General features: G+C 37.4%; 1 protein-coding gene across 3 annotated transcripts in view; it reads left to right on the top strand.

Annotated features, from left to right (window-relative positions):
• Positions 1 to 21,871, top strand: part of LOC131680582 (uncharacterized) — a 483,677-nt gene extending 461,806 nt beyond the window's left edge. For 2 of the 3 annotated variants that reach the window (XM_058961308.1, XM_058961298.1), the window contains 4 exons: positions 9,935 to 10,205; positions 19,905 to 20,159; positions 20,384 to 20,589; positions 20,653 to 21,871. In XM_058961308.1, coding sequence (XP_058817291.1) covers positions 9,935 to 10,205; positions 19,905 to 20,159; positions 20,384 to 20,589; positions 20,653 to 21,118 — 1,198 coding nt within the window. In that variant the 3' untranslated portion in view covers positions 21,119 to 21,871. The remainder of the gene's footprint in view (positions 1 to 9,934; positions 10,206 to 19,904; positions 20,160 to 20,383; positions 20,590 to 20,652) is intronic. The other variant, XM_058961303.1, reaches the window with a different exon arrangement.
• Positions 21,872 to 23,204: the final 1,333 nt, after the last annotated feature.

Below are 23,204 nucleotides of genomic sequence, written 5' to 3'. Positions count from 1 at the left end.
CGAAATTCTGAAATAAGTTGGGCAATAATTTTCTTGTAAGTTAGCAATCGCCCGAAATATAAAAGACATTCCTGAAACATATAGAGCGTCCCGAGAGCTTGCAGAACTTTTTTTATACTTGTTAGATTTCCACGATGAATTTATGACCTAATTAAAGCTTGAAATGCTTTGCTAGACTTAACAGAACTACTCTGAGTAGCACACAAATTCTCCAAATTATGCAGAAACCCATAGATCTTCCATAAAATTTGTCCTATTTAGTTGAAGTTTACAAAATCAATCGAAAAAAAAAATGTTTGATTGTAGGTGTACGTACTATCGAGGTATTACAGTAATGTTTCGATTATATCACTGCCTGGTGTACCGGATAAAAAAATCGACTTTTTTTTTACTCGCTTGTTAGTTATCCGTAGGAAAATCTAACAAAATAATAAGAAAAACAAAATACGCAAGATATGGTAGGTATGCCGAGGTATGTATTTTCTCTTGAATTGATGTAAATACTTTTCTTTTGGAAGGACAACATCAAGAATTGGAGATGTGACTATTTTCATGAATGTTGATACAACGAGGAATGAATCGTAGTCTCTTCGAATGCATTGATTTTAAAAGTCGAGATATTTGCCAAAAGCTTTAACGTGCCAGATTCCTTCAAGTTTAGTTTTAGGTAGTTCAACAATTTTAAGAAAAGGTACGGGATACGTAAAGAGAAGTTGTGTGGGAAAAAATTATCCGCTGATGCCATACCATTTGACCCAATGCGTTGAACAAAAATGGCAGACGCTGCTCTAACCAACGGCTTCAAATAGGTAGTGTGATAATAGAAACATGGCAAAAATAGGCTCATTACCCTACTATGATTAATTCTTTTTGACTAGCGTTAACTTTTATGACTTTTTGTTTATAGAAATACGTGGGTTAATGCTTAAATGTATTTTTTTGTTTTATTTTGAATATATCACGCCTCAAATATATCACGCCAAAATACAGAACGACCGTGATATAATCGAAACATTACTGTAGTGGTTAAATGGACAAAAGATATGTGCCTTACCCTAATCTCATCATTTCCAGATAGGAAGGGAACAAGAGATATAAAACGCAGGGACTTATAAAATGACAAAACAATACATAGATTCATCAACATAAATTCTTCACTGCCCCCCATACAGTCTTATTATGCCCGATACATTTTCGAACGAATCTGATCCGTCGTAACATCGCTGTGTAGCTTTCAAGTTTCTTGGAATAGAAACAATAGCATAGCTTTAAATTTAAGTTTCTCTTCTTAGGTTTGTTATTATTGGTGGAACCAAACGTAGATATCTATTCACATTACACGTGGACAGCTACACACGACGCTGCTTACTTGGGATGACATGATATGGGTCCAGATTTTGAATGGTTGGTCGGGCACGCTGAATACTAGCCATGTTAAAATTGTAATTGAAGTTTTTTGTTGACGTTCTGGCTAGAATGCAGTAGTTATGCTCGCAGAAATGGTACAAATATTTATCTAATAATTGGTAAGAGGATGCAATCCGTTACCGTGTTTTATGCTTTATTCATGCACTAATCAACATTGTAAAGGCTTAGAACTTAGAACTCTATTGAGCCAGACTGAGAGATGAAATGTTCTTGTGTTTAATCATCACCAATTTCTTTGTCTCTCTTGATCTGGGAACTGATACCATAATCGTTCTAGGACGAAAAAACCAGTAACCTTCTTTTTTAATTTCCTCAGAATTTCAGAATTTGTAACCATACTCGGATTAATAATCAAAATGTCAAACATTCTAGCCAAGTAGGAAGCAGAGCATCCCCGTCAAGCACGTGTCACGAACAAACAGATTACACCGGTGGTGGTGATCACCAAGAACCACATTGTCGGTATCGACCGCTACTATGTTAAGCTCTTCTATTTCCCCAGCAGAATTTTTGAGGAGTCAGCAACGCGACACCGAAGTGTGCTCTCGGGCCACGCCAACGGCAGCCGCAATAATAGTTGACCGGTCATCATTACACATACCATAATCAAAACTTGTAACTTTGCTAGCGAATATATAGTGTCAACATAAGACCCAACTTCCAAACTACATAATCACCGTGCTGTTTGTAGTCCTGCTTACAATTGGGTCAATTTCCAAAAAGGAAATATGTTCAAGAGCCAATCTGGTGGATGGGTCCAGAGTTATCCCTTTTGTTGTATCATTGTATATAGATATCAGCAAAATTCAAGCTAGAAGTATAAAATATTCTGTTTGCTACACTCGCATATATTGTCTGCTCTGTATTCTGCAAGCAATCAACCTCAACAACAATGGTTCGATTTGCCGTTTCACAGTATTGTTCAACCGGCATTCAATATTACACATAGATATCCAAATATGTAACAAAAAGATTCTGCTACCAATGCCAATGCTGAACTGTCTCATCCTGCAAAACAAAAACAAATTATTCTTCATACCTACAATGCATAACCGGTCCTAGCGGTAGCCCAGAAAATCCCTGAATAAATCCAGTTTAAATTTTCAAACGTTTGTGTTTGTTTTGAAAGTGGGTCAAAGCTTGCTGCGACCCTCTGAATTTACAAAATGACATTTCGCAAATGAGTGCGTTCAATGTCGCTATCCGTGTTGCCAGTCGCTACTTTGGACAATCTGACTTGATTTCGTTCATGATATCCCGGATATCACCCAAGAATGATGATATCAGATGACATTCGAGTTGTATGGGATATCAAGTAATATGGCACGTAATATCGTGGGATATCATGGTAATCCGCATATCACTTGATATCCGCGCTAATGTGAACATAGTATAAGGACATCTTGAAAATATTGATCATATTGAAATCAAATCGGATCGAAGTATTGAAGCAGCCCTGTCAATATTTTTATTGATTATATTCTTGTTCCGTGTAGAGTCCGCTATAGACTAGTTATCCTCATAGTCAGAGATGTGTGGAGGAAAAAACAGACAAATTGGGAACCTTTCATTCCATTGTTAAAAATTAGCAGTAGGCAATTCATGACAATGACGTAAATTAAAATGTCTGGCAGATAAAGGGATTTGCCTGTGCTACTAACGCAAAAAGGTAAACAATCCCGAAGCAACCAGTGAAGACGTCATTGAGTTCCAAAATGGCAGCAGGCGAGGGCGAACATTAATCAAAACACACGGAGTGACGTCAGCACGTTCCACTTTTGCTATCGGTGATGTAAACAAACGGAAAAATCACATACGCTATTAAACATTTCTTCTGCGTATTGGTGATAGGTACAATCATCTGCCAGATCTTTTGCTTGTAGAATGGAATCCGCGAGACGTTTCTGATCAGCTGATTATTTCTTCTAACGTTACTCCGGTGGGCGCGACGTCCGGAAATATCGTTGATTCGATCCAACATCAAACGAATCGGACTAACGAAAGATGTTTGTCGGACGAGTTTTTCTGTTCGCAGCAGTAGACTTGTTGACAAAACCCACCGCTGAATTGTCAAACAAATGTCACATGAATTGCCTGTACTACAAAATAAAGGCTGGTTTGCATCGGCTGGCTCAAAAATTTGACAGTTTTCGTTGGCTCAATATCTCTCCCTAGAGGATGATTACTATAGACCTGGGACGGGACTTGCCGATAGATGTTTTCTTTCTCTTTTTTCTGTTCATTTTATCGTTCGTCTCACATAGCAACTCTTTTGCATCATATAGTTTATCCATGGATTGGCTGCATTTGATAAATTTTTTGAGTAACTCGGTTGAAGTCACTTATAAACTGTGGTTGCCAGAAACAAAGTAGTTGTCATCTTTTTAGGCAGTGTCGTGCATTCTTATGTAGTCGACTAGCAAGTCGACATAAATTCACTTTTACTGTGAGACATGTTTACCAACATTGCTTCACAGCTTACTGGCAGTGTTGGTAAACATGGTTCACAGTAAAAGTCAAATTTATGTCGACTTCATCAGCGTGCACAGTAGACTGCCCAGAAAAATAATGAATTTTTGGAAACTCAATCAACCCACCCCTTATTCGATTACTTGTCCCACCAGGAGTACTTGCTCCAAATTTGAAGCAAATCGGACAAGTCTATCTACCGGACCAACGCGCCTGAAGTTTGTATGGGATTTTTCGACAATTTACATGGAGAAAACCCACTAACTCGTATTTTTGTCTACAACTTTGTCGAAGACTGCTTGTCAATCCGGCTTTGTTAAAAGAAGTTATTAAACTTTTAACGAAGTGATGTCTGAGTCAGTTTTCTATGGGGCCTAGTTGAGCATGGTTGTATATCAGCACTCGATTCCCACGAACTATACATTTTGTGAAATAACCGTTAGATTAAGCTCAATAGTATGTTCAGAAGAATTGTAGTAAATAATACGAGTCATGTTTTGGTTGAAAATTTTTAGTTCCAACTGTGACCGCATAGAGGACGTCAGTACTAACTTTTCATAGAAGAAAGATAGAATATTGAAATGTTCGGAAGAATTATTGAAAAATGCCTGCTCTACAACTTTGTACAAGACACTTAATATCTATCTCTTTCCGTTGAAAAGTTAGTGTTAGTGCCCTCTATGTGGTACAATGCGGAACTAAAATTTTCTAACCAAAACATGACTCGTATTATTTATAACAACTCTTCTGTACATAGTATCGAGCTAAATCTAACGGTTATTTCACAAAAATGTTTAGTTCATGGGAATCGAGTACTGATACACAACCATGCACTGCTAGGCCCCATGGAAAACTGACTCAGACATCACTTTGTTAAAAGTTTAATAACTTCTTCTAACTAAGCCGGATTTACTAGCAGTCTTCGACAAAGTTGTAGACAATTAAATTATCTTTCTTATTTTCACTTACAGTGATAATACGATGCATGCAGTGCCACCTAGCGGCAAAAAGGCGCGTTAGTGGGTTTTCTCCATGTAAATTGTCGAAAAATCTCATGCAAACTTCAAGCACGTTGGTCCGGTACCTGGACTTGTCCGATTCGCTTCAAATTTGGAATAAGCACTCCTGGTGGGACTAGGAATCGACTCAGGGGTGGGCCGATAGGGGTCATTTTTTTCCTGTCACTCTAGTGCACAGCCTAATACACAGACTCTAGATTTAGCCAGCTACGTTGCACTGCAAAAAAACTTTTGCAATTCATGTACACTCAGGTTTTTTTTACGCGGGGGATACGAGCCGCGTAAATGAAAACCGCGTAAATGAAAACCGCGTAAATTTCAAAATCCGCGTAAATGAAAACCGCGTAAATTTCAAAATCCGCGTAAATGAAAACCGCGTAAATTTCAAAATCCGCGTAAATGAAAACCGCGTAAATTTCAAAATCCGCGTAAATGAAGACCACTTAAATTTAAGAATCCGCGATAAAGGGAACCTCATTGATGGATACCGCGTAAATTTCAAAATCCGCGTAAATGAAAACCGCGTAAATTTCAAAAACCGCGTAAATGAAAACCGCGTAAATTTCAAAATCCGCGTAAATGAAAATCGCGTAAATTTCAAAATCCGCGTAAAAAAAACCGCGTAAAAAAATACCGCGCAAAAAAAACCGCGTAAAAAAAACTTGAGTGTATTCAAATTGCCCATTTTCGGAAGTTATTCGAGCTGTCAAAAAATGGGTACTTTTTTGTTTCCAGCAATGGGTACTTTTTATCCAATGGGTCTCGATGAGGTAATGCCAATGGGTAGCTTGATCGTGATAATAGGTGAAAAATCTTTTAAGAATAATTTCAAGGGAACTAACCTGTAAATTGTGTATCGTAGCGGAACCTGCAAATTACATTAGTTTACAAATTTCAAAAAGTTGTGATATCCTCAACTTTTCTTTATAATTTTCATAGTAAAATGGGCAGCAAACAACGAAAATGCGGCTGAATAAAATCTGTATGAAACAGATTTTGAGATATTGCGAAGAAACCCGCTTTTGTATTTTAAAAAACTTGGCCCTGCGCTTCATCACAAATATCTCCAGTTGTACTCTACCGATTTTAATGATTTTAATATCATTTGATCGACAAATGCAGCACCTATCGATTATTCCTACAGCATTGGTAGAATATTACTGATCATGAAATCATTCCATGAAGAATTGTCCAGCGGTGTGAGAAAAAACTGCTTTTTTAATTTTCCAAAATTTTCGCTTTATCCAGCTTTCTTAGTTCAACCTAAAGTCCAATTGACAAATTAATTAGCATTCTGAATGGTTCCACCAAGAATTTCGGCTGCAATGACACAAACAATTCTAATTAGTATCGGTTTTGTCGATAGAACTGGAATTCTGGCTGGAGCCAGCCAGAATGCCGGCTCATTTCCCGAGTGGACTTACCGGGCTTAAGCCCAGAAGTGGTTTTCCGACATTTTTCAAATATCTTCACTTTTTTATAAAAAAAATATCGTCGTTGTCTTCACCGACCACATTTCTGAATTGGTTTTTTTATTTTGAGCCAGAATTCTGCCAGAAATCGGACATACTTCCGAAAAAAATTGGCTTTAACACGAAAAACCTTTCAAATGTCTTCACAACCTTTCAAATGTTTTCACAATGAAGACATGTCTTCACACCTGGCATCACTGGAGTACGGTAGTATAAAAATGCATGTGTGCGTAATTTAACCGACATTGAACCGATCTCTGAACATTATGAATTTTTAGGGGTATGCTATTAGCGCATTTACCCAAAATTCCACGCGGCCTTTCCCGATCGAAAGGAACGGCCGCGCTCCATGAAACGAACTCACATAACGAAGGGCTGAATGAGAATACATTTGGTTTCAAAAATCAGTCCTGCGTTATGCAACGATTTGTGCAGGTTGAGTATACCAGATGCAAGTGGTGCCAAATTCACTACGTCCAGTAAAATTCAAAAATTCATTTTAGATATCAGAATTGATAAAATTGGTTTAATCAAATTCTGTTTGAAAAAATGTCCTTGCGTTTAAACCATGCAACAGGGAGGCTTATTACCCACGGAAATAGCAAGTTCAAATACTAGTAACACCAAAAACTGGCTGACAACCTCAGAGCGGCATTTAGTAAGCAGTTGGTGCGGCGTGTATGTATCTCAGTTCTGTAAGATTTCTTTAATCTGTTTTTTCTTTCTGAAAACTTTGAAGTCCATTTTGTGAAAACAATGGTTTTCAAAATTCCGTGCTCCATTACAAAATACCATTTGTTTCTTCAGTGGAAATTTGATTCTTCACAAATCGAGGCATTCAAATGATGGTCATGTCCGTAATACTCACTGCGGGGCTATCGCTATAGGCGATTATAAGCCAACGTGTTTAGTATCTTCTAGTTGCTGTACCTACTATAAGTGCTAGTGATGAAATGTGTTGTGCTCTGACAATGGCTAAATGCTACACACATTAATGTTGAACCCAATCGTACAGCAACTACAATCTATTCCGTCATGTGCAGTAAGGAAAAGTTTTCTTAGCTTTCGTTCAATGACGGTATTTCCATAATAGAAACTTCCATGTTAGACAACTATTTTAACTCGTCTTCGTAACTTTAAACAAAATGACTTGAAACATCCACGTGAAATGCCTCGTGCGTGTACACACATGTCTTATATACGACTTCATACTCAATATAACTTAATTACCAAGACAGGAAATACGGCTATTGTGTGACGCTATTGTGTGACATACTGGCTTATAATGAACCTTCACCCTCTGATGATTTCGAAAGGGTTATATCAGGCGGCTTCCACTTATAATCGGTATTGATGCACATTATTTGGGGCAGCTAAAACATCAATATAAGATGATCTCAATTGACCGATAAATAATGTGCTACACCGAATGAGTGAATGGTAAATTAACTTACCGAAATGCAGTAAAGCATCAGTTGTAATTTGTTTCTCTTACCAGCTTATCCCTCGATGTCAATATTTTGGAGCTCTGCTCCATGCAGAATCGAACTTATCTTTATTTTTTTAATTTAAAATAATAAATAAATATTTTAGGATATAGAATTGACAGGATAACCTTTTATCCAACCACCGTGACCCGTAGCGTTTTACTATATTAACTGTCAAAGATCCCTGTGGTGGAAACCATTTTCAAACAAGACCGATAAAGTCAAAAAGTGGTCTATTTGCATTTTCGTAGAAAATCAAATAAAAATCATTCTGAAATTTTAAGGGAGGTAAAGCTCGATCGATATGCGTAGTAACAGAAGAATGTTATTTTTCATTTAATGACCGTAGGAACATCCGCGTTCGTTAAATCTACTTTATTTGTTATACACACAGTCCGTCGATTAAGATAGGTTGTTCGATTAGATATAGTTTTGCAAGTTCAACAAAAGCTAAGAAAACTTTTCCTCTTCCATATTCTCTCTAAGTTTTTCTACCAGTACTTTAGAAACGGAACCTATGTTGGCTCGATTACGTATCGTAAGATTTTGGTCACGATGATGATGAGACTCAAGAGATAAAGCCCGAAATTTCAACGAACTGTTTCGATGATGAATCATTAACGTTTCATACGATACTGCACTACTGTCGATGAATACATCATTAAGGGGATGATGCTTCAGCAAACTCTTTCATCATTATTATTATTTTGCACATAGAGAATCGTTATCCAATTGCCTGGAAAACCTACCTCATAACGTCGATCGCGTACACCCGGCTAACAAGAGCCAGTGTATACTACAGGCTCAACGAACCGAAACAGGTACCAATGCAACGATAGTGATTGTATATACTTCACTATCCGAAGCAAAAATATAGGCTTCGGTACGAGCGATGGAAAAAAGAGTAATCAAGCACAATAAGTTTGATTTTTTCATATGTCGTGATCAGTTTCAAATTTTTAGTATACTACCCATGGTAAGAATGTATATGTCAGATACTTTCCTAGGAAAATTGAAATATATTTTTCTTCAGCATATTTCAATTGTGGTTGGATCCAAGAAGAATATTGAGGACCTGTAGGTCTGCATACTTGTTGTTAATTTTAATATTGTTAAATCTTTCGATACATTTCGAGTTGTGCACAAATACTGACACATATAGTTGAACGACCACCTCGGTCAAAGTAAGGACTTTGATTCGTCTGGCAGATTTCAAAAACTCTCCAAAGAAAACGTTAGTAGTGTAAATGCATCTGTTCACATCTCTAACTGATGTCAGATTGATTATCGTTGTAATTTTGACATGAGATTTTGGCATTCAGATGCCATTTAGGTGGCCAACGGTCCAGTAAAAAAATGTCCAACCAGCGAATCACAACTGTATTTTTGATCATATTTCCTTTTTATTGTGGTTTCATTATTTACTTGTTCCGTAATTCCGTAATATTATTTAAAACTGATCGAAAAATAATACAGATTGTCGTTATTGAAATCTGGACTCGGAATGTAAAAATCCCAAATTGAACGCTATTGAGGGTTTTTAAATCGCCGGCACTGGCTTCCCAAATAAGCAGCCGAGAAGATTTCGCTAGGTTTTCTAAGTGATCCAATGTGGCTATCAATGTTTTCAGCAATCTTCCTGCCATTCCAATGACATGAAATGCTCCAGAATTCAAGACCATGTCACTGCGCTCACTTCATTCATCCGTCATTCGAAAACATCAACAAAGCGTCGCCCTGCCTCTTGGTCAGGAGCTTAGCTCCACGCCAACTACACGATCCATTTTTCCACGCTTATGCGCATACGCCTACGATCACGCACTTTCAGCACACTGCATGCCCCACGAAAGACACACCAAGCAATTTAAAGCTGCCATTTAGACCGTGTTAAACTATTAATATTTATATGCTGTATTTTTTATCCTTCTTTCTTCCCCGCCTCATTTCTCTACCAAAACAGCCACAAATGCCATTTCCAATGCTTCAACTAATTATATCTTTCCTCGCTTGTTTTTTTCCGGACTCGCTTCCGAACGATCCTGATTTCTCGCCCGTCCAGATCATCCGACACCGAAGACTATATGCCATTAAACGCAACCATCACGGTACAGTCGGGACCGGAACCCCCAAAGCCACCGCCACCACCGCCGGCGCCGCCCATGCTGAATCTGTTCCCCACCGGCGGCCCCAATCGAGACGGCAGTCAGACCGGAACGATAAAAAGCAGCAACGGCAGCATTCCACCTCCGCCCCCGCCCAAGGATTCGACAATACGAAAGCAGCAGCAGCCGCTGTCCGCGATTTCGATCCAAGATCTGAACAGTGTGCAGGTAAGTGCCGCAGCCAGTGCTCAGTCAGTCTTGCTTTTGTATAGAGTGAAAGATAAATTAGCATGGCTGGAACAAAACAGATTTTCGAGCCACAGCTATAATAATGAGCTCAGCGATTTTCTGCTGTAGTGCTTAGATGAGAGGGCATACCCGCCGCGGGCAGGTTGTGTAGCGTTTTCCACCTTCCACTTTTCTAGCGTAAGAAGACAAAAATATATTCTGAAAAAAAACCAAGGTAAATATGAAGGAGAGCTTCTGTTTGTTTACTTTCGGTTATTACTGTGCAATTATGTTCAAGAATCGAAATAAATTTGCTCAAATGGAATGTTCGCTGTTTCTTTCGAGCATTTCAGTATTTTTCAAATCAAGAAAGTTCCAGTACCAGGAGAAACTGGAAGTACTCCGGAGCAACCAGGGAGAAAATCGTTCCAGTATTATCTTCTTTTCTTTTTCTTTCTCTGGTAGCAAATCGGAGTGAAATGGAGCAAGAATTTTTTGATTTTAGTATATTATACAACAGGTTATAGCGACAGGAATATCGACGAAAGAAATAGTAAGCAAAGAGAATCTCTCATTGTTGCTTACGTTCTATTGAATAAATTAAAGGGTTGTATACAATTCACGACCACGGTGGCATTGAACACAGCTATGGATTAAACCACGTGCAGTTGTAACACATGCAAGATTGAGGTTAAATCGAATGGAATTTTCGGCAAATGAGATTGAATGAGGTAGAAAATCTTAACCCCTTTAAGATTTCTGACAGCTCATTTACAACCACAGATGCAAAGTCAAACCAAAGGAGTTCGGTTTGTTTGAAATACCTAACCTCAACCGGTTTTTGCAGTGCACTTTTTTTGTTTTCCACACGAAATAATTCGGCACCGTTTCTTTTTTACGTCACAAGTGGACACGTGTGTTTATTTTTGACCGTTCGCGTGTAATGTTTACATGGACTTAGAAGAATTCTCTACGATCTGTTTCGAGCGGATCTAGTCGTCCACAAAATTTTTCTAAGACCATGTAAACAGTACTAGTGAACTGTCAAGAAAAGTGGGGTTAACTGCGTCAGTCAATTGTAGGAGGTAAATCATGTAGCGTAAATTTCAACCTGTTATCCTAACACTGCCGTCGGATATTCGTTATTATATATTGTTTCAGTGCCAAGAATTATGCACTCGATTCGACTCGGCAATTTCCCAATAGCTGTGTAATCAGTAAATTTAGAAACTGATATCTCAGCAAAGTGAGATTTGTTAGCTGATTTTCGGTGAAATATTTGCTGAGTATCAGCTATAAAACGTCACTTTTACTGAGATCTCAGCCAAACAATTGTTTACTGAGATCTCCCCTAATAAAAAAAACTATACACGAACTTTAACCCATATAATCCAACGATTCCACATATTGTTTGGATTATACCCTGAACAGGTCGTTAAGCTTTTGGATCATAAGATGTTTATTAGGGTCAGCTGTTGAGATTTCGGCAAAAAATGCGAAAAAAGCTGAGATTCGGCAGGAAACATTAAGTGTGTTGATGCTTACTGAGAGTATTCAGGAAAACGGTTTCTACTTGAAAAATTATTGTTCTCATCCAAATGAAACTCATTTTTTCCTGACAGAGTAATTATGGTACGCAATTTTCAGAAAGGGGTACACCATGGGAATGAATATTCAGGTACATGGAACGAACAAAGTTGAAAACCACTGTCTTATACATATATTAGGTCATATATTATACACATTGCAACTGTGTTGGTGTTCTAGACGTTGGATAACTCAATTTTTACGAGCTTGGGGTACAATTCGTGAATGAATATGAATATGTCAAAACTATCGACCTATTTCAGAACTTCATTGTTAATAATAATTAATAATTAATAATACGGTCGTGATTTTTTTTAACTATTATTCACGAAATATTCCGAAAATGTTGTTTGAACCGATCTTTCTTCGGAAATTATTTCAGACTATTGTAAGATACAGGTATTTGGTCGCAAAGGTGTACAAGGGAATGCAATGCAATGTTAGCTCTGTTAGCCGCGGCTAGAGCAGCACCGGCTATTTCCAAATTTACTTTTCGAAAGTGCTAATAAGATCTATAAACAAATGTTTATTTTGCTGATTTCTCTTAAATTGATATAATTTCAACAAAGAATATATTTGAAATTGCTTCTATGAAGGATAAAGATGTGGTTTAAAGGATATTTTTTATGAAACTCCTCTCTGTAGCGAAACATGGATCTCTTTATCCATTTTGAAGAATTAATATTGATTTGACTACAATTTGGTACAATTGAGAACTCGTACTAACCCTCATCAGGCGAATGCATCAAGCGATTAATAAACGATCAAGCACGGGCGGTTATGTGTTTAGCAGAAATTACCAAAAGAATCCTTTTTACTATAAACGGCATCACTCAAACGTACAATATTTATTCTATTGACGTTTGATATAAATGTTCGATCCCGATCGTATAATATCATAAGAACCTAAATAATAACACAAATGTCCAGAAAATGGCGAAATGGTCGTGTTTGAGCGCAATGAAAACTCGAATCGAGTGCCCCTATTGACCAATCCATGTGCAGTTGTGTTAGTGCGATATTGAGGATTAAAGGGTGGAATTTTTGCCAAATGAGGTTAAATCAGATGGCGCATTGAAAACATAGCGTTATATGTATGTTGTCTATATAGATTGCAACTGTGTTGGTGTCCTGATCGTCAAATAAGTCAATTGTTGCCATAGCATTTGACTCAATGCATTTAATAAAGATGACAGACGCTGCTCTAACCTTCAAATGGGTAGAGTGATAGTAGAAACATGGCGAAAATAGGCTGCTTTACATAGCGCACTAACATCGAACCCTGAAAAATCAATAATAAAAGCAATTGTTGATCTCCCGGGAACAAAGCTTAATCGTGTGTACAAACTCGATATGTACAAGTTTGAGCTCAAACACTCGTGTACAATTCACGTTCATTATGTCAAGCATACCTATACACAACAACTATTTTTTTGGGTTTTGATGAAAACGCCAACTTTTGGTGATAACGGGGAAAACAGATCGAAATGGTGAGTTAAACGAAAGCCTTAACCTCAGTGGCAGGATTCGAACCAGCAACCCTTGGGACTCTGGCCAAATGCACAAACCCTTGTGCTATACCTGGGCCTATGGTGTCTCAGGAAGTAAACATGATTATTGTATTGGTGACAATTTGTTAGTCGGTTTTCAAAAAAAAACTTGCAGTGCATTAGTTATTTTATGATTAATTTGGTTGAAAATATTTTTATTTATAATGAATTTGAAAAGTTTGGAAAGACAGAATGTCAACGCCAAGATAATTGCGATTATCTCATTGTTTTCCATTTTAGAGAATTACTGGATTCAAGTGAATTATTAAGCGGTTACATACCTTTTTATTTTTCAAAAGATCGAAAAAATATTAGTAATTTGGAAAAAGTAAAACTCTTTGAGAATATTTACCCAAATTTTTAAAGACATTCAGTAATAGATCGAAAATTACAGCGCTTCGATGCGCGCTTCGTCTACTAAGAGCAGTAATGACTTGAAATTTTGATTTCACTTATGTCGTTTTTCCAAAATGGCTCTTCTACGATTTTCTTCATTTTTTCATCTTGTCGTAATTAGTTTTTCTCGTACCTAAACGTTTCCTTTTATGCATATGCATTTTTAATACAATTTTTATAGCTTGAAATACCGATTTTGTGGGAAAAACGATCCCGTACGCAGCAAAAAATATTATTTATTATAATCGTTAAACTATAAGCAATACTCCTATAATAATATAATTTTGAGTTTCGGGATTCTAGTTGATCTGTTGGACTTCCATCGTGATCACCGCATGATCTTCAATAAAAAAGTTTCGAGTAAAAAGCCATAGCTCCGCCAATTCTCAATATATTGTTATAAACTATGCTTATTATTTTCAATGGAAAATTTACTATTACAATGCTATAATTTTGACGTAATTTTTTTTTATTTCGATTATAGAGGTTTTAACATTAAGGTCATTTGCCTCTTTGGGTTAGAAAAATCTCTTATGAAAAATTTCTAACCCTATGTGCGGGTTCGGGATTCGAGCCCAGCTGAGCTGCGTACAATGCAATCGATTTACCAACTACGCTATGCCCACCACCAGACGTAATAAATCATTTCTTTATGCCTTTACCTAAATTTAAACTTGGTTCAATTTTTTTGTGAGAAGGTATGGAACTTCATAACTAGCCAGAATAAAGGTGGCGTGAGTTCCGTTGCTCAATTCTTTATGAAAGCAAGTGGAATCCCATCAGGTCCTGAACATTAAGCGACGTCTAGATCATTGAGAGCAGACAAGATATCTTGAACATTAATGTGACTGACGCAAATTACAAATATCTTCTGATGTTTCACCCTTTTGTTCCATTCAAAGACATTTTTGATGGAAAGTTGCATGATATCAAGCAAATTGAAAAATTTAATTAAAAACTTTTTTGGGCATCATTTGATCTTGTTTTTGGTTTTTAAATTGAACACAACCAGTGCCGAAGAAATAGCTGTAGCTAGTTGGTAACGCAGTTTCCATTTTTTTTTCTGATTGTGTTTCCTGTAAATTTTGTGAGCCTTTTGCTTTCGATTTTTCAAATTAATGGTTTCCTTGTTGAAGTAAACTGGAATTTAGGATGCATGATTTCAACGGTTTTTCGCAAGTGAAAGTTCCTTACACAAATTATTATAAAAGATCTCTACTGCACATTCAATGTTTTCTTTTTTGTCTTTGCGCTGTTTGATTTATATTAATTATTTTCATAATTAGCTTCATAAATAATCAAAAACATCCTCGAAATTACAGTTAATAGAATTATGATTGTGATGCAGCAAAAAAGAGAACTGGATTGCTGTGTGAAAAGTTTCCTTCTTCCACAGGGGAGAATAAGATTCAACAATACTTACCAATCGTGCGATTTATCTTCATAAATGTTTGTTAATAACAGATCTAAGTAACAGATTTGTTGAAACTTTATATGATTTATTTGATTGAGTCCTTGCAAATGAAGCAGTTTCCTCAAACAAATATTGTAAAGTTTCGTTTTCACCAACGACAGAAATTAAAACACACAGAGTCAGGGGTAAAATCAAAGTTATTATATATATAAACCTTAAATTCTGGAGGAAAATTAGAGATTATTTCTTCAACTACTTGAAAGAAAATTTCATATATTGATTAGTAAACTAGATCCGGCGGAAAACACACTAAGACAGAAATGTGAATTTCGTTAGCAATGTGTTTTAAATCATACATATTCAAATTCTTAGAATTTTGTTGAAACAATAAGTTAAAAATTAAATATAGAAGAAACTGCGATTAGAACTCCTCCACCTGACACTCTTTAGGTTAATCGTAAATAACGATCATATTTAAAAACCTTATAGTCACTACCCAAAATTTCTTCACTTTTGATGTCCTCTTCCAACTTGTTTCAGTACCTAGAATAACCGAAAATGAGAAGCCTAGTATATTGTTTTAGATTTCGTTCAATTCGATTAAAATTTTGACAGCAAACCTTAATTTCAGTGTCTTTCGAAGAAATTTGTTATCATTCGTGATGCGTAACAAAATTATCTAAAACTATTGTACTATTACCAGCTGTGTCTTATTTGTCTCTCTCTGGAAAGTGCGTTAAAACTGACAGAAAAAGGAACGTCACAGGGGCAAGATGAACAAAGATGTTGATTATTATGGTGATTGTTGTTTATTATATTGTAGTGGTAATTAGAGCTGTGCGCCGATTCAAAATATCGTTATCGGCGGCGTTCGTGTGATGCCCTTAATTAAAATCGGTGGCGGCGCCATACGCAATATGGTGTGGTATGTTTTTTGATTGAGATAGGAAGTAGAAACGACTTCTTGCTTAATTACTCTTGCAATGCTGGCTGTTGTATCAAAGTTAAGCCGAAGAATACTGTCGTAGCAGTATCATCAGCCTTCACTATAACAGAGTGGTTTTCAACCTCGAATGAATTATATTTAAGAAAATATAAATAAAATAATAAATATCTTCTGAGAACTACAAATTGCGAATGCGAGAATTAATTCAAATCATACTTCTTAATTCTTGGCAAGTTTACCGTTAAGAACATCAATGTAACACAGTTTCAGAAAGCGTTAGCAATAGTACCCCGTTTAATTCATTTCAATAAATATTACCCTGATATAAAATAACAACACCTGGTCTTCAGCAGGGATGCCACATTGAAATCTGTGTTTCGGTCGAAAATATCTTTTTACCATCTGTGATAACTAAAACAGGACAAAAATCTATGAAAATCTGCGATAAATTTCCGAAAAATCTGTGAAAAATCACGATATTTCCAAAAATCTGTGAAATTTTCATCAAATTTTCATAAATCTTCCATCTATGAAAAAGCATCTGTGATTAAGAATTGTGCAAAAATCTGTAACATAACAGAAAAATCTGCGAGTATAACCCTGGTCTTCAGTCTACTTTCTAATTGAACCCAAGTCGGATCTACAACCACGTAAAGTGAACGACAGCTAGCAGCCTCATCGTCTAGTGTGTATTGTCTCGAGAACAATGGAAGCATTGAATTTATTCTTGTCAACATGAGCAAAGATGTCGAAAAAAAATACTACTTCGACCCAATGGTCGTTGACTTTTAATTTTGTTCTATACGACGCAGTGTCCGTGAAGCGGAATATTTTCTGAAAGTAAAAAATGGAGCTTAGGCTTAAGGAAGGGGCGTAACTTCAGTATCATTACCTGCGCAATGCACTACTGATATCATTAAATACGTTATACCAAGCGCAATTCATTTTGCAGAACAACCCAAAACAAGTGCTTGAAAGTGGCAGCGTTGGAATTAAGATCCCCGTGTATATAAAAAATGGCAAGGCTACATCACCGCGTACTTCTTTTGAGCTAATCGCAAAATGCATGTCGTAATATGGAGAATATGTAATCCGTTATACTTGATACCTGGAGAAACTTCCTCACGGGTTTTCCTAATGGTGTTCTTGTGGTGAGAATGGGGATCGGAAGACTTATTCCCTCCTACTTGAATCAAAGCTCATGGAATTAATATTAAACCTTAAATGCGCAATGTTGTTTTAAATCAATATTGTGAAAACCATGTCAAAATTATCGTAGTAACGTAAACCACAGAGAGGAATGCACCTCAGCCGAGTGCACATCTAACAAACGGTTGCCAAGTTTGTGTAAGCTGTTCAGGCCATAATGACAACTGCAGAACAGCATCTAGCACCCCAAAATCAACTGCTAGTACAATCGACGAATAAGTTAATAACGATGACGGCAGGTTTACGTTGCTCGCCAATAAGTTCGAAAAGCAAGAAAGAACATCTGATTGCGGGCATCAAGATTTATCGTTAAAAAGGATCTTAGTATGAGAAAATTACAAAATGGCGCGGATTTCTAGTATAAATTAAACATTGAATCACTTTCGAACATTAGGTCAATATATTACTACGTTTTAATTGTAGCAAATTTCTAATGTATCGCTTTTGCTGACTCTTTCGGAAAATTGATAACTAAGAGAAACGAAATATACGAAAATTGAATCGAATAAACCACGAATATCCATTTGGTTAAGTTGGTCAAGATAGGGGCTCGAGCAAATGCAAGCGTCCCTTACAAAAATGGATCGATCATTTGATGCAAAAAGTTTTGGTGTTCAGCAACAGTCAAAATCATAAGCATAACGTGACGTGAGTTGACTTGTAAGGACTGACTCAAAGTCACATTGTCTTGTCTTACCATAAAACTGAAATCGGTTTTCTTGTGAAATACTTGCTTGATTGCATTACTGATAATTTACATCGAAATAAGGTATTCAACGAGGATAAGCAATAACACTGTCGTTTTGAAATGACAACAAGTTGAAACTTGCGGCTTACTGGCGCTTCAATCTCTATACGGTTTTTGCGTGCGTGCGTGGGGGGAATCCTGATTCATGAACAAGTGACATTATCTTTCGTTCAATATTCTGTCTTACTCGACATTAGCCAAATATTTGCTTCCGAAGACTGGAATGGAAAGTATCACGCAAAAGCCTGATTTCGTACACTCAGTAAACATTTAGGTCACATATAAAATCAGCGCGTTTAAATATGATCGGCAGCTGTTGTTGTTGTTGTTGTTGTTGTTAATAGTTGATGTTTTTGTTGTTGTTCCTGTCGTTGTTGTTACTGCTAATGTTGTAAATGTTTCTGTTTTCATTGTGGTTGTTGTAGTTTCTGTTGTTGTTATTTTCATTGAAGTTCTTGATTTTGATATTGGACTTCTTTTTGTTGTTGTTATTGTTGTTAAAGTTAGTTGTAGTTATGGCTGTTGTTGTACTTGTTGTGGTTCCTGTTCTTATTGATGGTGCTGTTATTATTATTGCAGTAGTTAATATTATTATTGTTGATGTTGCTGTATTTCATAGCGTTTTCGTTTTTTCTTGGTGCTACACCGGTGTAGTGCAAAGAAAGAGATAGACTGATTACACTGACTGATTAAGTTTGAATGAGTGTAGCACCGACTACACCGGTGTAGTGCACTGTCAAAATCGAAAATGCCATTATACTCTGTTTTCTTTTCGATTTTTTACTCTTCGCAGATTTATCTTTCTGTTTTTATTGTTTAATACGACGCTGTTTACGTAAGTCCTACTCTGTCCAGTCAGAACGCCACACTCTTTTCGAATGAAGTGTGCGCCATCCAACTTTTGCCGGTTTATTATGCAGTGAACCTAAGAAAGCAATTTAATTTGAATAGACGGTGAATTTATCTATCAGGCTGGGGGGTGGCAACACTGGTGTCAAGCGAGGGTTACACTGCTTTCCAAACTATTAATTGTGGCTGCTAGTGCCCTTACTTCGTCTAAAATATCGTCGCCAATAGCGCTGGCTTGTGATCCTATTCCATCAAAACACAGGCAGAAAACGACTGGTTACCGTTATGTTCATTACACAGAGACACCATGTCAATGGTTATGGTGCTCAAATTCTGAACATCTGCGACCCAAGCAGTACGGGTTCCAGAGTCACATCCGACAATCGCAATCGAATGTTACACAAAAAGTCAACGTCAACGATCGCCAAGTGCCGACAAGCTCTAGAGTTGTTTGGCCGCTAATACGCCATTAAGCCCTCCTCGTTAGCATTCATTGCCGCTTGACATCCGAGTGTCTCGAATCTACTCAGTCAACCGTTAAGCACACCGATATTGTCACTTATTTCCATATTTCGAGCATATCTGCAACGTAGCATACATTATCATAACCTGTATCCAGTCCTGAATCTACTCTGACCGCACGAGATCTTGGCTGTCCCATCAATGTCATCGTCCTCAAAAACATCAAAATTTGACGAATACAAGTACATAATCAAAGTGGAAACAATAGTAGTCCGTACACATTCTTCATGAACCCTTAGACCGACGAAAAGATTTAATCCGTACCAACTATCTTAAACAACACTACAATCTTAAGTTGTCCATCTGTATTCTCAGTGTCTGTACCTAGGGAGGGAACTCCTAGTAAGTCCATAGCAGGCTTCAAAATGAACATATTCGAAAATTCAATTTTGAACCACCTAGATTCCTTTCCTCTCAACTGTCAGTCCATTCTTCATCAGCTGCCAACTAATCTCTTAACTATATACCGTCGTAACAGCTCCGTCGGACCGACAAGATGCTATCGAAAACCTTCTCGGCGCCAACCCGCAGCATGAGCATGCAGTGCCTATCCTCGACCAACGAACAGTTCCTCTCGCAAAAGACCGACCTGATCGCCGAGCTGAAGATGTCCAAGGACATAGCTGGCGTGAAGAAGCTAAAGGTCGAACGGGCCAAACTGGAAGACAAGCAGGCAACCGAAGTGTACTCCGAGGTGGCACGACAATTTACCACCGCCAACTACGTGGATCAGGTAAGCAGCGTAATTCAAAAACATAACCAATGCATAATCAGAACAGTGCACACAAATGACGTGACAGTTCATTTGATTGTTAATGTTCCAACCAAATGACATCATAACATTGCACGAGATCGCTTTCATTCACCATTTGCTCTGCATTTCTTTCTCTTTCTTTCACGCATTGCGCATCACTTCTACTGTGCGCTACGTTACGTACTTATCATTCAACTGATAAGTTATTCCAGGTACCGGAACGTGACCACGCTGGCAACATCATCCCAGACTGGAAGCGTCAAATGCTCGCCAAGAAAGCGGCCGAAAAAGCGAAAAAAGAATTCGAGGACCGGCTGGCCCGGGAGGCTGAAGACCGACGGCTATCGGCGATACCCAAGTGGAAGCGGGATCTAATGGCACGGAAAGAGGAAGCAGAAAATAAGCTCAAGTATTCACAGATTGTTTCGCGACATCGTCGCAATATAATTATGTACTTTTTTCAACATTGTAGATCCTCCATCTACACTCCTCGGGTGGAAGACAGCCAGCGGCGTACGGATACGTGGCGTTCGCGTATGTCACAGCGGGCGATGTCGATCGACAATATCAGCTACACATCGCAGCACGAAGATTCGGTTGGATCGCGCTTCAACAAGGAAAACAACAACAATCAACACACCAATGGCAATGGCGTTGTTAGTAATGGCACAAGCGGCAGCAACAACGGAGTGCATCATACCAACGGAAACAGTCACCATAGCAACAATAGCAATAGTAGCACCACCAACATGAACGGAAACGGAAGCAACCATCAAAGCACGCGCAGCTCGATGGAAAATATCAATAGCAAAAACGACTACCACCAGCACAGTAGCTCGCATCCGAACGGTAACGACGACGACGATGACAGTGAACAGATCATCCCATGGCGAGCCCATCTGCGGAAAACCAACAGCCGCCTGAGTCTGATTGGTTAGATCGTTGCCTGCATCTCTAGGGTAGTAGCTTATTGTATAAAAATTCATAGATCCATTATAAATACACAACATATTTTAGCTTACATAATATACACGTCGCAAACAACATTTAATTTTATCAAATGATGACATTATTTAATTGCGAAAGCGTTGATCATTAGGAATCACGTGCACATTAGAACAAACGGGAAGAAAATTGTAAACATAAATCAAAGATTTCGTTGCAATACTACTGTAAGATTACTGTTAATCAACATGCGAAAATGGATCAAACTTTCGCTTTGAAGAAACTGCGAAAGTAAAGAAACTCGTTAATAATATTGTGACACTTAGAAAATGGTTACGTTGAATAGTAAACGAAACTATAATGTGATTATTGTTATGAGTCTCTAATAAAGCAACAAATTTAGATCTATTTACACACAAAAATCTGCCAATATACAATACATTGTTATTATCTCCGTCATTTATACCCACCACAAACTTGTTTTATAAAATTCTAAAATAATATTACGAACACATACACTCGATCATCCGTTATCATTGTCAATATACTGCAAATAAGAAAATAATAGTAAGCATCTTTCGAACCATACGTCATTACATCAATACATACTACATCGTCATATGCTACCTAGACGCCAATTATCCATCGTATATGATCATCGTAAATATGTAACGGAAAATCCCCAAGCATTCCACTTCTAGCTACATAAGCAACTTTCATAATCGTTGAATAGTTATAATAAATGTTTACGGAAAAAAATCGAAGAATGTTCATTTATTCCTGACACACCCTTTCAGATGAGAATGTTTCACATCGTTCGCATCAAAGCGACGATTTAGCTGTTGATAGGATTTGTATTCTGTAGCAGCACGATATCTCTGGATGGTGACGAGCAACAAGAACAGGGATCGTTTATCGGGTAGCAGCCAGTGTTTCTTGATTATAATCTTGATGCACCTCAGAGAACAGATTCGTTGCTGTCGCGCTATCTTATGACAAACGCCATTTTGGGGTAAATTGAGTTGGATATGCCGCATTGCTTGTCTGAAAAATCTCTACAAAGCTGCCTTTTCAGAATTTAGAAATTCGGCTTGGTTTCTAAGATAGAATGAGAAATTTTGATTATTTTTTGCTTCAAATCACTGCATCTTGCGATGGGCTGAAGATATGTTGAAAGTTTAGATGATTTTCTGTGTAAAAATTTCTGAGGAAGACAATGGCATAGATTTAAAAAAATTACGTGCATTGCAAGAATAATGCAGTTTTAATTATAAACAGAAAATTTTGCATGTTTGGAAACACTGGCACAATTTCCTTTAAAATACATCTCACCGATTGTTTCTAGATCGAATTAAACCGGAGATATGAATAAAAGTTTAATAATTGCTGCTTTATTTGTACAGAAAACTTTCCACGCACAATTATAACACGTCGTCAATTTTGTCATCAATACACACGACACATGTGAGTGCGAATTTTGTTTACATATTTAGAAAAACCACAGATAACAGACGTTTAGGCTAGAACAAAATTTCTTCAAAAACGTGTGTAAACTTTCAAATTAATAAACGTTGGAAATCCGTGTTTCACTATTGCCATCTGCGCAACTGTTTGCTACACGTGTTTGACAGCTGCACCCTAACTGCATTGTATCGATCACTGCGCCATCTGCAAACGTTTGCCAAACGTGTTTCAGACGTCTAATTTATTCGGAATTTCAGTAGCGGGTATTTACACACGATTCAAATCGAGCCTAAACGTCTGTTATCTGTGGAAAAACTTTCAACATAATCAACAAATCTTCGTTATAGTTGAAGAATCAACACAGAATAATATCAATTGTCTTCTCCGAATTATTTCTACCATTTATAAGTTTCAAGATAATAAATCTCAAACTTTAAAAATCATTTTTCTCGAAATGGCGCTTGTCATAAGATAGTATAACAGTGACGAGATATCGATGTACAAACAATTTACTTTGTAATACTGGTATAATTGTCGGTCATTCACTACCGCACCCGGCAGGGCCGTGTTAAGACCACTCGGGCGGCCTGGACACTACAGAGCTAGGGGGCCCTT

The sequence above is a fragment of the Topomyia yanbarensis genome, chromosome 1 (genome assembly GCF_030247195.1).
Source record: "Topomyia yanbarensis strain Yona2022 chromosome 1, ASM3024719v1, whole genome shotgun sequence".
In the NCBI taxonomy this organism is placed as follows: domain Eukaryota; kingdom Metazoa; phylum Arthropoda; class Insecta; order Diptera; family Culicidae; genus Topomyia; species Topomyia yanbarensis.
Note: the sequence above shows the minus strand (reverse complement) of the source record. Positions and strands in the feature narration are given on the sequence as shown.